At 50.2% G+C, this 17,213-nt stretch overlaps 1 protein-coding gene across 2 annotated transcripts in view; it reads left to right on the top strand.

Annotated features, from left to right (window-relative positions):
* Window positions 1–17,213, top strand: part of STOM (stomatin) — a 53,808-nt gene that overhangs the window by 35,156 nt on the left and 1,439 nt on the right. For both annotated transcript variants that reach the window (XM_073558829.1, XM_073558830.1), the window contains exons 2-6: window positions 1,854–1,957; window positions 2,068–2,140; window positions 4,763–4,845; window positions 7,402–7,605; window positions 7,680–7,814. In XM_073558829.1, coding sequence (XP_073414930.1) covers window positions 1,854–1,957; window positions 2,068–2,140; window positions 4,763–4,845; window positions 7,402–7,605; window positions 7,680–7,814 — 599 coding nt within the window. The remainder of the gene's footprint in view (window positions 1–1,853; window positions 1,958–2,067; window positions 2,141–4,762; window positions 4,846–7,401; window positions 7,606–7,679; window positions 7,815–17,213) is intronic.

A 17,213-nucleotide genomic window follows, 5' to 3' on the forward strand; every position in this document is an offset into this window, starting at 1 on the left:
TCAGCAGAGGAAAATTTTTTTAGAAAAGAAGGCACAGGGTCTTAAGTTTGTTAATGTGGTGGGCCCCTGGGACAACACAGCCCCCACTCCCACCTCAGAGGCATCCACTTCTACGATGAATGGTTTAGACAAGTCAGGTTGCACCAGTACCGGAGCAGTCATGAAACGTTTAATTAACAAAGAAAACGCCGCCACAGCTGGAGCTGACCAGTTTTTAAGATCCGCTCCCTTTTGGGTGAGATCAGTGAGGGGTTTGACCACTTGAGAGAACCCCTTGATGAATTTTTTATAATAATTGGCGAAACCCAGAAATCGCTGAAGACCCTTGAGATCTCTGGGTTGCACCCAATCCACAATGGCCTGTACCTTCCTAGGGTCCATACGAAACCCCTCAGCGGACAGGATGACCCCTAGAAAGGACACTTCTTGAGTAAAAAATGAACACTTCTCCAATTTGGCAAAGAGTGAGTTCTCCCTGAGCCTCTGGAGAACCGCATGAAGATGACCCATATGACTTTGTCTATCAGAAGAATATATAAGTATATCGTCAAGATAAACAACTACAAAACGTCCAATAAAATCAGAAAAAACATGGTTAAAGAAATTCTGGAATACCGCTGGTGCGGTAGTCAAACCGAAGGGCATAACCAAATTTTCAAACAGACCCTCAGAGGTGAGAAACGCAGTTTTCCATTCATCCCCCTCCCGCATACGGATGAGATTGTATGCTCCCCTGAGGTCCAACTTAGAGAACCACCTGGCCCCCGACAATTGATTGTACAAATCAGGTATCAGTGGGAGAGGGTAGGCGTTTCTTATGGTTATTTTATTCAGTTCTCGAAAATCGAGGCATGGGCGTAAACCACCATCCTTCTTTTTTACAAAAAAGAACCCCGCTGCCACGGGAGAGACAGATGGCCGTATATGCCCTTTACGGAGGCTCTCAGAGATATAGTCCTTCATAGCAGCCCGCTCAGGGCCGGAGAGATTGTACAGCCGGGCTTTGGGCAATTTGGGAGGGGGGACAGACATGTGAATTCCCGTATTGATACAATGTACACCATTGCCGGGGAGATAAACATTTGACTTTCCATAATGATACATTGTACATCATTACCCGGGGGGGGGGGACAGACATATGACTTCCGGTGCTGATACATTGTACACCATTGCCGGGGGGACAAACATTTAATCTTTATTTTTATATAGCGCGCCGCTAACATATTCCGCAGCGCTTTACAGTTTGCACACATTTTCATCACTGTCCCCGATGGGGCTCACAATCTAAATTCCCTATCAGTATGTCTTTGGAATGTGGGAGGAAACCAGAGTACCTGGAGGAAACCCACGCAAACACGGGGAGAACATACAAACTCCTTGCAGATGTTGTCCTTGGTGGGATTCGAACCCAGGACTCCAGCGCTGCAAGGGGGGGGGGGGGGACAGACATGTGACTTCCTGTAGTGATACATTGTACACCTTGTGACTTCCCGGGCGGAGTTGTGTGACTTTTTGTAATGATACATTGTGCACTATTGCCGGGGGGAGGGGACAGACATGTGACTTTTTGTAATGATACTTAGTACACTATTGCCGGGGGACAGACATGTGACTTCCTGGTTCCTCTGTGCAGCTACTCCTCTACCTCCAAAGATCACAGCTGCAGTAAAGGGTCATGTGGAAGGAGTTACCTTCGCACTAGGGGTGCCCATAGATGTGGGGGCGTGGCCTAATTGTTTGCTACAAATGTTTCCCGTATTTTTTTTTTTTTTACAAAGGTTAGAAATGATTGGCTGCCGAGCACAGATCATGTGACAAGGCAGTGACATGACAGATTCTCTACGCTCTTGCAGGAGATCCAGATCCCGGGCTCGGCTGCTGCGGGTGGGTCCTGGTGATTGTATCCTTCTTCTTCACCATTGTCACATTTCCTGTATCAGTATGGATGTGTATAAAGGTAAGTAGGAGACGCAGCGATGGCCGGACATGTATATGTGGACTGTGGCGGCACCTGGCCATGCCCATCACTACGTCGCTCCTCTGACGTCATGGTTCTTCTAATTTCAGATTGTGAAGGAATATGAGCGGGCAATCATCTTCAGACTGGGGCGTATCCTGCGCGGAGGAGCAAAGGGTCCAGGTCAGGTTCTGCACAATGTCCTGTACACAGGACCACTGCAGTCCCATGTAAACAAAACATGAACTTCCTGAACGACATCATGCCCTCCCCATCTAATATATAAAGCTCAATGTGTATGTATGTGTGTATGTATGTCCGGGATTGGCATCTGTACCGTCGCAGCTACAGCCACAAAACTTTGCACAGTCACACGTCTGGACCCCGAGAGCGTCATAGGCTATGTTGTGAGGCAAAATTTTCACCCCGCGCGTTCCAATTCACCAAACAATTTTGCCCCTATCTACATAATAGGGAAAAAGTGAAAAGAAAAGTGTTGGAGGCAAATTGACAGCTGCCAGATGTGAACAAGGGGGACTGAAAGAATGAGAGCGATGGCGCCAAAGAGTATATACCGTACAGTTGCCAATGTGGGGCCCTGACATGGGATACTCACCACACACGGGGATATGAACACACACACAAAATGCGCCACACACTACCACGTGCTTCACCACATATACCACCCTCAGCACACATTTCACCACACATACACCAACCTCGCCACATAAAAGGCGAAACACAAAAGTCGCCACTCAAAACTCGCCACGCTGTCCCAGAGCTGTTTAAAAGATGAAAAATGAGCTGTGATTGGTTGCTATCAGCAACAGTTTTCTTTGTAGACAGTTGTGGTAACTGAGGCCTATTATTCTTATCATTTCTATGGTGTTATCGTCCTTCTGTAAAGCTGGAAATAACACAATTTATTACCGTGCCAACACAGACCACCCTCTGACACAGACTGCAGGGAGAGCCCAGTATCACACAGGATAGGATTAGATACACGGCTCAGCAGTCAGTATCACACAGGATAGGATTAGATACACAGCTCAGCAGTCAGTATCACACAGGAGGGGATTAGATACACAGCTCAGCAGTCAGTATCACACAGGATAGGATTAGACACATGGCTCAGTAGTCAGTATCACACAGAATAGGATTAGATACACAGCTCAGCAGTCAGTATCACACAGAATAGGATTAGATACACAGCTCAGTAGTCAGTATCACACAGGATAGGATTAGATACACGGCTCAGCACACAGTATCACACAGGATAGGATTAGATACACAGCTCAGCAGTCAGTATCACACAGGATAGGATTAGATACACAGCTCAGCAGTCAGTATCACACAGGAGAGGATTAGGCACATGGCTCAGCAGTCAGTATCACACAGGACAGGATTAGATACACAGCTCAGCAGTCAGTATCACACAGGATAGGATTAGATACGCAGCTCAGCAGTCAGTATCACACAGGAGGGGATTAGATAAACGGCTCAGCAGTCAGTATCACACAGGATAGGATTAGATACACGGCTCAGCAGACAGTATCACACAGAATAGGATTAGATACACGGCTCAGCACACAGTATCACACAGGATAGGATTAGATACACAGCTCAGCAGTCAGTATCACGCAGGAGAGGATTAGGCACATGGCTCAGCAGTCAGTATCACGCAGGATAGGATTAGATACGCAGCTCAGCACACAGTATCACACAGAATAGTATTAGATACACGGCTCAGCAGACAGTATCACACAGAATAGGATTAGATACCCGGCTCAGCAGTCAGTATCACACAGGATTGGATTAGATGCACAGCTCAGCAGTCAGTATCACACAGGAGAGGATTAGATACACGGCTCAGCAGTCAGTATCACACAGGATAGGATTAGATACGCAGCTCAGCACACAGTATCACACAGAATAGTATTAGATACACGGCTCAGCAGACAGTATCACACAGAATAGGATTAGATACACGGCTCAGCAGTCAGTATCACACAGGATTGGATTAGATGCACAGCTCAGCAGTCAGTATCACACAGGAGAGGATTAGGTACATGGCTCAGCAGACAGTATCACACAGAATAGGATTAGATACACGGCTCAGCAGTCAGTATCACACAGGATAGGATTAGATACACGGCTCAGCACACAGTATCACACAGGATAGGACTAGATACAGTCTGCTGAGCTGTGTATCACACAGAATAGGATTAGATACACGGCTCAGCAGTCAGTATCACACAGGATAGGATTAGATACACAGCTCAACACACAGTATCACACAGAATAGGATTAGATACACGGCTCAGCAGACAGTATCACACAGGATAGGATTAGATGCATGGTTTTTATGTGCAATATAATCATTATAATTTGTTATAACTAACCACAGTTGGTTACTATGCCCAGGCAACGCCGGGCTCTTCAGCTAGTTATCAATATTTCTGCTAGCAGACAGAGAGCAGAAACCTTTGCTCACATCCACAGGCTGTCACTCTATACAGACCCAGACTTCTGACAGCTGCACATGTTTTACAATGGATCAGCGCAGGACATGTCATCACCTCCTGATGTTAGAAATTTTTCCCAGTATTCAGATGATGGGAGGTGCCAAGATGAAATTAATCCAGAGCAGAGCGGTTATAATTAGTCACATGATCCCATTCATAACCGACAGCGCAGGGGACGACAGTCCAGGACCCCTCACTGCACTGAGCATGCGTTACAGTAACCGCTGCCCTGAGGTTACCTTTAATCACTGCCCTCACTGACCATGTGACTCCTCTACAGGTCTCTTCTTTGTCTTGCCCTGCACCGACAACTTCATCAAGGTGGATATGAGGACCATCTCATTCGACATCCCACCCCAAGAGGTAAGAAAGACAGCAAGAGGCTGGACTGCAAGGCTAGTGACTGCGGAGCCAGAGGAGACTGGGCTACAGTGCCAGTGACTGCAGGGCTAGAGGAGGGCTGGGCTGCAGGGCCATTGACTGCAGGGCTAGAGGAGACTGGGCTACAGTGCCAGTGACTGCGGAGCCAGAGGAGACTGGGCTACAGTGCCAGTGACTGCAGGGCTAGAGGAGGGCTGGGCTGCAGGGCCATTGACTGCAGGGCTAGAGGAGACTGGGCTACAGTGCCAGTGACTGCAGGGCTAGAGGAGACTGGGCTACAGTGCCAGTGACTGCAGGGCTAGAGGAGACTGGGCTACAGTGCCAGTGACTGCAGGGCTAGAGGAGACTGGGCTACAGTGCCAGTGACTGCAGGGCTAGAGGAGACTGGGCTGCAGGGCCATTGACTGCAGGGCTAGAGGAGACTGGGCTACAGTGCCAGTGACTGCAGGGCTAGAGGAGGGCTGGGCTGCAGGGCCATTGACTGCAGGGCTAGAGGAGACTGGGCTACAGTGCCAGTGACTGCGGAGCCAGAGGAGACTGGGCTACAGTGCCAGTGACTGCAGGGCTAGAGGAGGGCTGGGCTGCAGGGCCATTGACTGCAGGGCTAGAGGAGACTGGGCTACAGTGCCAGTGACTGCAGGGCTAGAGGAGACTGGGCTACAGTGCCAGTGACTGCAGGGCTAGAGGAGACTGGGCTACAGTGCCAGTGACTGCAGGGCTAGAGGAGACTGGGCTACAGTGCCAGTGACTGCAGGGCTAGAGGAGACTGGGCTGCAGGGCCATTGACTGCAGGGCTAGAGGAGACTGGGCTACAGTGCCAGTGACTGCAGGGCTAGAGGAGGGCTGGGCTGCAGGGCCATTGACTGCAGGGCTAGAGGAGACTGGGCTACAGTGCCAGTGACTGCAGGGCTAGAGGAGACTGGGCTACAGTGCCAGTGACTGCAGGGCTAGAGGAGACTGGGCTACAGTGCCAGTGACTGCAGGGCTAGAGGAGACTGGGCTGCAGGGCCTGTGACTACGAGGATTCAAGACCAGCGGAGACTGGGCAACAGAGATGGTGTTTGCACTGCAGGGCCAGAGGATGCTGACTTGCGGAGCTGATGATTGTGGGGCTACAGGGCTGATGACTGTGGGGCTACAGTTGTGGAACAGGTTGAGCTGTGGGGGCCAGTGACTATGGGGCTCCAGTGCCACAAGAGGCTGGGACAGAGCCGTTGACTGCAGAATTGGAGGAGGCTGGTCTGCTGAGTTGATTGCTGCAGGCCCAAAGGAGGCTGGGCTGCAGGGCCAGTGACTGGGGGGCTTTAGGGCCAGTGATTGCAGGACCAAAGAGGCTCGGCTGAAAAACCGGTGACTGCAGCACTAGAGGATGAGCTGCAGCACTGGTGACAGTGGGGTTATAGCGCTGGAACTGGCTGAGCTGCGGGTCCAATGACTGCAGGGCCAGAGGAGGCTGGGCTTAAGGGCCTCTGACTATGGGGCTCCAGGGCCAGAGGCTGGGACAGAGCTGTTGACTGCAGGGTCAGAGGAGGCTGGGCTGCAGGGCCAGTGACTATACAGCTGAAGGTTCAAGACAAGGTATTTTTGTGTCCTAGGCAGATTAGACAGATCTGATAGAGTACCTGTGAACCTGCCAGTGGTCGCTTGACAAAGGAGCGAAAAGCTCTTCTGGTTGGTCAGGTCTTTAGAGCGTTTATGACCCCTTTAGATCTTGGCTGTTTTAAGATCAGCTGATTGTTTCCACAGTGCAATGACCAATCCGATGGTTGTGTGCAGACTCAACATCACTTTATCAGAAGCACATATTGGTTACACTAGCGATGTGCTGCCGAGTAAAAGGACTCGTAAAGGTGCAGAAAGGCATCGCAGCCAAAAAACAAGTGTGACAATTTGTCAGATGTTTAGCCAGGTGGATAGTTTGGCGGCCATCATTGCTTCATGTAAAGGGTCCAATATGTTGATATACTGTATAAACTCCCTGTCAGGGACAATGTCAGGACTTGATTTTTATGTGCTGACCTCGCATTTGTTTTCACCATCGTATCGTAGATCAGACATTTCATCTATTCCTATAGTATTTTTCGCAGACTGCGCAGCGACCAGCTAATCCCACTATTTCGGTGTTATAACTTACTGTTGCTGTGTCAAGTTAAGTTGGTAAAAAGTCCGAACTTTTATTTTTTTATTGTTTGTTTAGCTGTTAAAAGGTACTAAAAAGTAACGAAAGTGACGACAGCCACTGCTTGTCTGTAATGTCTCTGTTTTTAGTGAGGGAAAGTAAGTGGTGAGGGGACACAATTATTACGGTACTTCCTTTTTAAAATGTAAAAAAAAAATGTAAAAAATATTTAGACATCAGACGAATGGAGCAGATATCGCCCAACATTTACTGCAGTCAGAAGGCAACCACACCATGTTTCACGTCAAATGTCAGCAGCTGCTCCCCCTAGTGGTTAAAAGTGTAAAATGAAAAAAAATAGAGGATAGAGAGAAATACACTGGTGTCAGGCACTTTTCATTTCTCCCGTGTTTTCTCAGATCCTCACTAAAGACTCTGTGACGGTCAGCGTGGACGGTGTGGTATACTATCGGGTCCAGAATGCCACCCTAGCCGTGGCCAATATCACCAACGCCGATTCTGCCACTCGCCTCCTGGCGCAGACCACCCTGAGGAATGTGCTGGGAACCAAGAACCTATCTCAGATCCTGTCCGACCGGGAGGAGATTGCACATAGCATGCAGGTAAGGGACACTGCCGCGAGGCGCTCGGCCTGCGACTACGACCATGCCTGACACCCGGCTTCCTCTCCCTGCAGTCCACGCTGGATGTTGCCACAGATGACTGGGGTATCAAGGTGGAGCGTGTGGAGATCAAAGACGTCAAGTTACCTGTCCAGCTGCAGAGGGCGATGGCGGCAGAAGCGGAGGCTGCTCGAGAGGCCAGGGCCAAGGTATGTACTCTACAGCAGCAGAGTGTTTCAGGTGATAGTGTCAGATATCCCTGCACATATTTCAGCAGACAAGTATTTCCAAACTCATCAGTCATCAGGTGTATGGGGCACAACCACCAACCATGAGGGTGATAATAGTCAGAACCCAACTCTCATTTAATCCTTCATCATCAGATATTGCCCACAATCACACCCCTGTTCCGCACAAGTCCTATAGGGAGAGGCCGGTGATTGACCAGACCCACCTTATCTACCCCAAGAGTATCCCGCTTCGCTGCCCATCCCCCGGCCAGAACATCACATGACGCTACAGTATCCAGGCAGCAGCTCATGGCACCAGTCTATTTCCAGCCTTGGGCATTGTCCCAGTACATACCAGTCCTTCCTGGGAAGTTGAAGGATTAGCAGATGCAGCAGCTTCCAGACGTTGAGCAGATCTGGCAATGCACACAAGCCGGAAACGTCCAATGTCTGTTTCTTCAGATTAACCCTTCCTCTGGGAATGTCATGGAGCTACATCCTAGAAGGTGCAAGAGATGACCCTCTGTACCACACTGCGCTCAGATCAATCACACACCTGACTGACCGCTGTTATATCACAGGGATTTTATATTCACTACGTAATACGGACAAAAGTTAGAAAATTATAATCAGGATTCAAAATCTTCATCCCTTCACTTTCTGCCTGCAGCCACCACTAGGAGCTCCCTGTAGACAGATACATAATACAGTGCCTGCAGCCACCACTAGGTGAAGCACTCTGTATACAGACACAGGATGAGACCCTACCTGCAGTAACCACTAGGTGGAGCTTTCTGTAGACAGTGATACATAATATAATGCCTGCAGCCACCACTAGGTGGAAATCCCCTGTAGTCAGACACACATTGTCACGCACAGTGTAGTAATGACTAAGTGCAACACCAAGTGATAAGGGGAAGGGAAGCCAACACTAGGGAAGGATGGAGTGGAGACCCTTAGGCAGATCTATCATCACCCTGTCTGCCCTAAGCGTCCCTATACAGGTTCCACACCTATTGCCGAGCAAGCTACCTAACCCCTGCCTGACCCTGGCAATAAGCAAGGACAAGACGAGCATTAGTCGATTCCCACTACCTCTAAATACAGATGTGATACACAAACAAGGGGAACACTAAGCTTGTGTAGACTCAGAAATACCAAAGAGTTAGATAGGCTTGGAGCTATAGCAGTCGGCTCAACAGGGAAATGGAAATATCACCGACAACTTCCAGCAGCAAGCTGGGAGTTATAAACTCCCGATCCAGGTGTGTCAACTAGAGCCGGGGGAAGGCTGCCACTGGGTCCTAGAGTCAGGTGCAGCTCTCTCTAGATAGATACATAATATGACTGCAGCCACCACTGGTTGGAGCTCCCTGTAAACAGAGATAAATGAGATAATGCCTGCAGCCACCACTTTCTGGAGCTCTCTGTAGACAGAGATACATAATATGTCTACAGCCACCATTAGGGGGAGATCTCTATAGACAGAAATATATAAGGTCCTGTCTGCAGACACTGCTCAAAAAAAATAAAGGGAACACTAAGATACCACATCCTAGATATCACTGAATGAAATATTCCAGTTACAAATCTTTGAGCATTTTTGTTTTATTTTTTTCCACGCATTCCACTATGTAATAAATAATGTAAATCAAAATTAATATCCCATGGAGGTCTGGAATTGAAATGATACTCAAAATCAAAGTGGAAAATCAAATTACAGGTTGATCCAACTTCAGTGGAAATGCCTCAAGACAAGGAAATGATGCTTAGTAGTGTGTATGTGGCCTCCACGTGCCTGTATGATTTACTTACAACACCTGTTCATGCTCCTGAGGAGGCGGAGGATGTTGTCCTTAAAGAGTCAGTCAACTCCTGGACAGTCTGTTGTGCAACATGGAATTGGTAAGATGGAGCAAGACATGATGTCCCAGATGTGCTCATTTGGATTCATGTCTGGGTAACGGGCAGACCAGTCCATAGCATCAATGCCTTCATCATGCAGAAATTGCTTACACATGAGGCCTAGCATTGCCAGGCGGAACCCAGGGCCCACTGCACCTGCATGATTTCACAATGGGTCTGGGGATCTCATCCCGGTACCTAATGGCAGTCTGGGTACCTCTGGCTAGCACATGGAGGGCTGTGCAGCCTTCCAAAGAAACATGGATTTTTGTGAGAACTCACCGTAAAATCCTTTTCTCCGAGACGCTCATTGGGGGACACAGAGACTGTGGGTGTATGCTTCTGCCGCTAGGAGGCTGACACTAAGTGAAAAAAAGAGGTTAGCTCCTCCTCCGCAGTATACATGCAGGTACAACATGTCCAACGAAAAACACCACCCCTATATCAAATAAGTAAACATATATTAACTTAAACAAAACAAGAGCCAACTGGCTAATAGGGTGGGTGCTGTGTCACTCAATGAGCGTCTCGGAGAAAAGGATTTTACGGTGAGTTCTCACAAAAATCCATGTTTCTCCTTCGCCTCATTGGGGGACACAGAGACTGTGGGACGACCAAAAGCAGTCCCTAGGTGGGAGATTGACTCACCGATCCAAGCTACATGCACCTCTTGTTTAAAGGTGCGCCACCGCTGCTTGGAGAATCCTTCTACCAAGGCTCGCATCCGCTGAGGCCTGAGTATGGATATTGTAATGTTTGGCAAATGTGTGCAGGCTGGACCAGGTTGCTGCCTTGCAAACCTGTTCCGTCGAAGCTTGATGCCGAAGCGCCCAAGAGGCGCCCACAGCCCGAGTAGAGTGCGCTCCGATCCCTGCTGGAATCGGCGTGCCTCTAATGCGGTAGGACTCCTGAATAGTCAAATGAATCCATCTGGCTATGGTCGATTTTGAGGCAGCGAGTCCATTCCTGCGCCCTTCGGGGAGCACGAACAGCGTGTCCGTCTGACGAACGGGCGCAGTCCTCGACACGTACCTCCGGAGGGCTCTTACCAGGTCTAACGTGTGAAGAGCCTTTTCCACACGGTGCACCAGTGCTGGACAAAAAGAAGGCAAGACAACATCCTCATTAATGTGAAATGAGGACACGACCTTTGGGAGAAAAGGAGGGGCTGGTCTGAGCACCACCTTATCCTTATGGAAAGTGAGGAACAGAGCTCGGCCGGATAGGGCTGCCAGCTCCGAGACCCGCCTGATAGAAGTGATGGCCACCAGGAACACCACTTTCCAGGAAAGGTACCTCAAAGACACATTCTGCAATGGTTCAAATGGAGCTTCCTGCAGAACACTTAGTACCAGGTTAAGGTCCCAGGTGTCCATAGGCACCCTATAGGGAGGTACCAAATGGGAGACTCCCTGGATAAAAGTCTTCACCTGCAAATTGGTAGCAATTCTGCGCTGGAACAAAACAGATAAGGCCGATATTTTTCTCCTGAGGGAACTCGGGGCCAAGCCCGAGTCTAGGCTCGACTGGAGAAAAACCAAGATGTTGGGGATCGAGAATCTCAGCGGAGAAACACCACGGCCTCGACACCAAGTGAATAACACCTTCCAGGTGTGGTGATAAGCTCGTGCTGAAGCAGGCTTCCGGGCACTAATCATTGTAGCGACCACCTTGCTCCCGAACCCTGCCTGGGTTAGAATCCAAGATTCAACGGCCATGACGTCAAACACAGGGCCCCTGAGTCCGGGTGGCAAATCGGCCCTTGAAAAAGTAGATCCGGGTGCTCTGGTAGACGCCAAGGGACGTCGGCGAGTAGCAGCATTAAATCTGCGTACCACTCTCGACGGGGCCAATCTGGGGCCAGCAGGATTGCCGGCACACCTTCCATCTTGATCTTCTTGACGACTCTCAGAAGTAGCGGCAGCGGGGGAAAGAGATACGGGAGGCGAAACTGGTTCCATGGCAGGACCAACGCATCCACCGCGATCGCCTGCGGGTCCCTGGCCCGAGCGACATATGTGGGCACCTTGGCGTTCACTCTGGAAGCCATCAGGTCCACATCCGGTGTTCCCCACCGCTGACAAATCTGCTGGAAGACTTGGGGATGTAGAGACCACTCTCCGGACGCAAGACCCTCCCGGCTGAGAAAGTCTGCTGCCCAGTTTTCCACCCCCGGGATGTGAACTGCTGAAATCACCGAGTGGTTTGCTTCGGCCCACTGAAGAACATGCCCTACCTCGCACATGGTTGCTCTGCTGCGAATGCCCCCTTGGTGATTTATGTAAGCAACCGCCATGGCGTTGTCCGATTGAATTCGGACAGGGCGGCCTGCTAGGAGGTGATGAAACTTCTGGAGTGCCAGCCGAATTGCTCGTATCTCCAATAACTTGATCGGGAGGCGTGCCTCCTGTGGCGACCACCGTCCCTGGGTTGTGTGGTGGTGAAACACCGCTCCCCAGCCGAGGAGACTGGCGTCGGTTGCCACCACCAGCCAGTGGTCTGGGGGAAATGGTTTCCCCTGGGTCAGAGAGGAACTGGTTATCCACCATCCGAGAGACTGTCTGACCTGAGAGGACAGACGACACTGCCGACCGAGCATGAAAGGGTTCTTGTCCCAAGCTGACAGGAGGGCATGCTGCAGGGGGCGAAGATGGAACTAGGCGAAAGGTATCGCTTCCATTGCTGCCACCATTTTTCCTAGAATCCTCATCCCAGATCGGATGGTATGAGGGACTGGTTGGCGAAGTGCCCGGACTCCCTGCCGGAGAGCCAGTACCTTTACCTGAGGGAGAATCACCAACCCTCGGCAAGTGTCGACGATCATTCCCAAGAAGGAGATCTTCTGAGCTGGCACAAGGGATGACTTCTTTGCATTGACCAACCACCCTAAGCGGGCAAGAGTATCCAGCGTGATGCTGACATTTTCTGCGCATGCCCGTATTGAAGGGCCTTTGACCAAGAGGTCATCCAGATAAGGCAAGACGACTATGCCTCAAGAATGCAGTATGGCCATGACAACTGCCATAACCTTTGTGAACACTCTGGGAGCCGTGGCTAGCCCGAAGGGTAGAGCTACGAACTGAAAATGTTGATCGTTGATGGCAAAGCGTAGGAACCTCTGATGAGGAGGAAAAATGGGAATATGCAGATATGCATCTTGGATGTCTATTGAGGCCAAGTATTCTCCCTGCTCCATGGCCGATATGACTGAACGGAGAGACTCCATCCGAAAATGTCTGATCCTGACGAATCTGTTCAGAAGCTTCAGGTCCAACACAGGCCTGACGGACCAGTCCTTTTTGAGAACCACAAAGAGGTTGGAATAGAATCCCTGAGCTCTTTCGTGTTCCGGCACTGGAATAATGACTCCGTTGTGCTGGAGTGATTTGATGGCTCCCAATAGAGCCCTTGCCTGGGCATCTACCCTGGGAAGCCGGGAAAGAAAAAACCGTCTTGGAGGGCATCTGACAAATTCTATTTTATAACCTGAGTACACCAATTCTTCTACCCATGCGTCGTGAGCGACGTTGGCCCAGATGTGGTGACACCAGAGTAGGCGGCCGCCCACCCTGCTGGTGTCGTCTGGTAAGGGCCTCAAGTCATTTGGCTGATGATCTTTGGGATCTGGATCCTCTCGATCTGGCCTGTTGAGCACACATTCTCCCCAATGGGTTGGCTCTATATGAGACCTGCCACTCCCTATCCTGGTTGGGGCGGCCTGAGGTGGCGGAATTGGGCCCTGTAGTCCACCCGGCGTTGCGAAAGGCCCGAAAACATGCCTGAAAAAGCGGTTTGACCTTTTGTTGAGGGAGAAACCCGCTCTTTCCTCCTGTGGAGTCGGAGATAAGTTGGTCCAACTTTTCCCCAAATAGGCGGCCGCACTGATAAGGCAGGGAAGTCAAGGACTTCTTAGAAGTAGAATCGGCTCGCCATGTCCTTAACCACAGGGCTCTTCTGATAGAGATTGCATTAGCGGCAGCAAATGCCGAATAACTGGCCGCATCCAAAGACGCATTAATTACATAGTCTCCGGCCATCACCATCTGACCTGCGACCTCTGAAATCTCTGCAGGTAGATCCTGTTCCTGCGCGATCTTGATTGTTTCTGACCATGATATCATGGCCTTAGCTACCCAAATTGCTGCGAACGAGGGAGCGAGTGCAGACCCTGACGCCTCATATACTGACCGAGCTAAACTCTCAATAAGGCAGTCCGTGGGATCCTTAATCGAGGAAACACTAGAGACAGACAACAGGGTCTTAGTGGCCAGGCGTGAAACCGGCAGATCAACTATCGGGGATTCCATCCATTTTTTACGGAGGTCCGGAGCAAATGGATACCTTGTTTCGAGTGCCTTTTGACCCGAGAAATCCCGGTCTGGACGTTCTCTATTCCGCTGCACTATGTCCTCAAACTCAGGGCGAGTGGAAAAAATTCTGTGCGTGCGCTTCACTCACATAAATGCCACCTTATGCCCCGTAGCCGCTGCGGGATCATCCTCAATCCCCAGGGTCTGATTGACGGCTTCTATGAGGCTGTCCACTGTTTCACGTGACCCTGGAGTATCCAGGTCAAGGGGCTCATCTGAGTCGCAATCCGAGGTCTGCTCGCTATCAACCACTGGTGACGGGGAGCAAGAAGCAGAGCTTACGGATGCCAAGGCACCGGATGGAATGGGCAACACCGTTTGGATTCATTTCCTCCGGGTCTGCCTGGAGTTACAGCGGCCCCTGCAGGTCGGAGACTCTAGTGAGGTGGAGGTTCCTTCTAAAGACAGCGAGCCACAGTCCCTGCCCTTATCTGTGACAGTGATCGTGCCCACTCCGGGGGATTTGACACATTGGTCGCGGTCGCAGGGGAGGGCTCCTGGGCGCGTTCGGAATCGCAGGCTTCGCATAAACGCTTGCTCTGCGCCCGCGGAAACGCAGCCCGACAAGAGATGCATGCAGCGTAAAAGAACGTGTGCGTCTTTTCCTTCTCGGACATGCTGTATCTGTCCGCTGCTGGGTCTACAGTCATGGCCAAAAGTTTAGAGAATGACATAAATATTATATTTTCACATGATCTGCTGGCCTCTGCTTTTTATGTGTGTTTGTCAGATGTTTTTATCACATACAGAAATATAATTGCAATCATATTATGAGTAGCAAAAGGTTATATTGACAGTTAGAATGAGTTAATGCAGCAAGTCAATATTTGCAGTGTTGACCCTTCTTCTTCAGGACCTCAGCAATTCTCCCTGGCATGCTCTCAATCAACTTCTGGATCAAATCCTGACTGATAGCAGTCCATTCTTGCAAAATCAATGCTTTTATTTTGTCTGAATTTGAAGGTTTTTGTTTGTCCACCCGTCTCTTGATGATTGACCACAAGTTCTCAATGGGATTAAGATCTGGGGAGTTTCCAGGCCATGGTCCCAAAATCTCTATGTTTTGTTACCTGAGCCATTTAGTGATCACCTTTGCTTTATGGCAAGGTGCTCCATCATGTTGAAAAAGGCATTGTTGATCGCCAAACTGCTCTTGGACGGTTGGGAGAAGTTGCTCTTGGAGGACATGCTGGTACCATTCTTTATTCATGGCTGTGTTTTTAGGCAAGACTGAGAGAGAGCCCATTACCTTGGCTGAGAAGCAACCCCACACATGAATAGTTTCAGGATGCTTGACAGTTGGCATGAGACAAGACTGGTGGTAGCGCTCACCTGGTCTTCTCCGAATAAGCTGTTTTCCAGATGTCCCAAAAAATCGAAAAGGGGATTCATCAGAGAAAATGACTTTACCCCAGTCCTCAGCAGTCCACTCCCTGTACCTCTTGCAGAATATCAGTCTGTCCATGATGTTTTTTTCTGGAGAGAAGTGGCTTCTTTGCTGCCCTCCTTGAGACCAGGCCTTGCTCCAAGAGTCTCCGCCTCACAGTGCGTGCAGATGCACTCACACCTGCCTGCTGCCATTCCTGAACAAGCTCTGCACTTCTGGTAGCCCGATCCCACAGCTGAAACACTTTTAAGAGACGGTCCTGGCGCTTGCTGGTCTTTCTTGGGCGCCCTGGAGCCTTTTTGGCAACAAGGGAACCTCTCTCCTTGAAGTTCTTGATGATGCAATAGATTGTTGACTGAGGTGCAATCTTTCTAGCTGCGATACACTTCCCTGTTAGGCCATTTTTGTGCAGTGCAATGATGACTGCACGTGTTTCTTTAGAGATAACCATGGTTAACAGAAGAGAAACAATTATGCCAAGCACCAGCCTCCTTTTAAAGTGTCCAGTGGTGTCATTCTTACTTAATCATGACAGATTGATCTCCAGCCCTGTCCTCATCAACACCCACACCTGTGTTAATGGCGCAATCACTGAAACGACGTTAGCTGGTCCTTTTAAGGCAGGGCTGCAATGATGTTGAAATGTGTTTTGGGGGATAAAGTTCATTTTCTAGGCAAATATTGACTTTGTAAGTAATTGCTGTTAAGCTGATCACTCTTTATAACATTCTGGAGTATATGCAAATTGCCATTAGAAAAAATGAAGCAGTAGACTTTGTAAAAATTAATATTTGTGTCATTCTCTAAACTTTTGGCCATGACTGTATGGGGAGGAGGTAGCACCTCGTTTTTCCCTGTAGCGTGGCCTCTCGGGCACTTACCCCAGTCCTGCACCCCCCCCCCCGACGTGGATCTTCCATCAAATCGCGCGCCAACATCTGCGGTGCGCGCCAGCCTGTGAAAACGGGCCTAGGGGCGGTACTTCTGCTTTGCGGCCTAGCCGCGCTCCGAAGCCGGGGCCTCGATTTCTATCGTCGCCCAGTGCAGGGCGGGCGGAAGTGACGCGCGGTCCCGGGGGTGGGACTTCCGGCCGCGGCCTAGCTCCGGCCTCAATTTTTCCCCCTACCCGACCCGGGGGGGGCGGTATGGCGCTACTGACCGGTGCGGCGTTCCAGGTTGCCGCCTGACGTATCTAGCGCTGTGGGCTCCAGCCCAAAGACTTCCAGGAGCCCTCCCAGACCCTCTCTCCGATGATTCTCTTCCGTGAGGGGGTCTTTGACAAAAAAAAACAGATGGGATGGTGCAGGTACCCTAGCTCCATCTAACCCCTTCAGGGGGTGAGGAGAGGGACTGTCTGCCACCTTGCAGCGCCGCAGTCCGAGCATTGGTGGAGCAGTGGGGGCCACACGGACTAGTCTTGTGCCTCTGTACAGCCCATGGTTTCAATACCTAGGGGTGGTCAGGGCTAAGTCCGGCATTGTGTCCCACGTCGTGGGAGAGGATACGTGGAGGCGACACTCTCACGTGCTCGCCCGTTGGTTTGGGGAAATCGGACCGTTTCAATAGGATCCGTTGCCCTTGCCACATCTTCATGGGAAAAAGACGAAGAAACGGTCTGGAGAAAAAACAGACGTGTGCCTCCATGGACACTAAGCAAAAAACTGATTTCCGCCTGCAATAGGGGTGAGGGTGTATACTGCGGAGGAGCTAACCTTT

This window comes from Dendrobates tinctorius, unplaced genomic scaffold (assembly GCF_039654945.1).
Source record: "Dendrobates tinctorius isolate UK_male_01 unplaced genomic scaffold, ASM3965494v1 ptg000013l, whole genome shotgun sequence".
Lineage (NCBI taxonomy): Eukaryota > Metazoa > Chordata > Amphibia > Anura > Dendrobatidae > Dendrobates > Dendrobates tinctorius.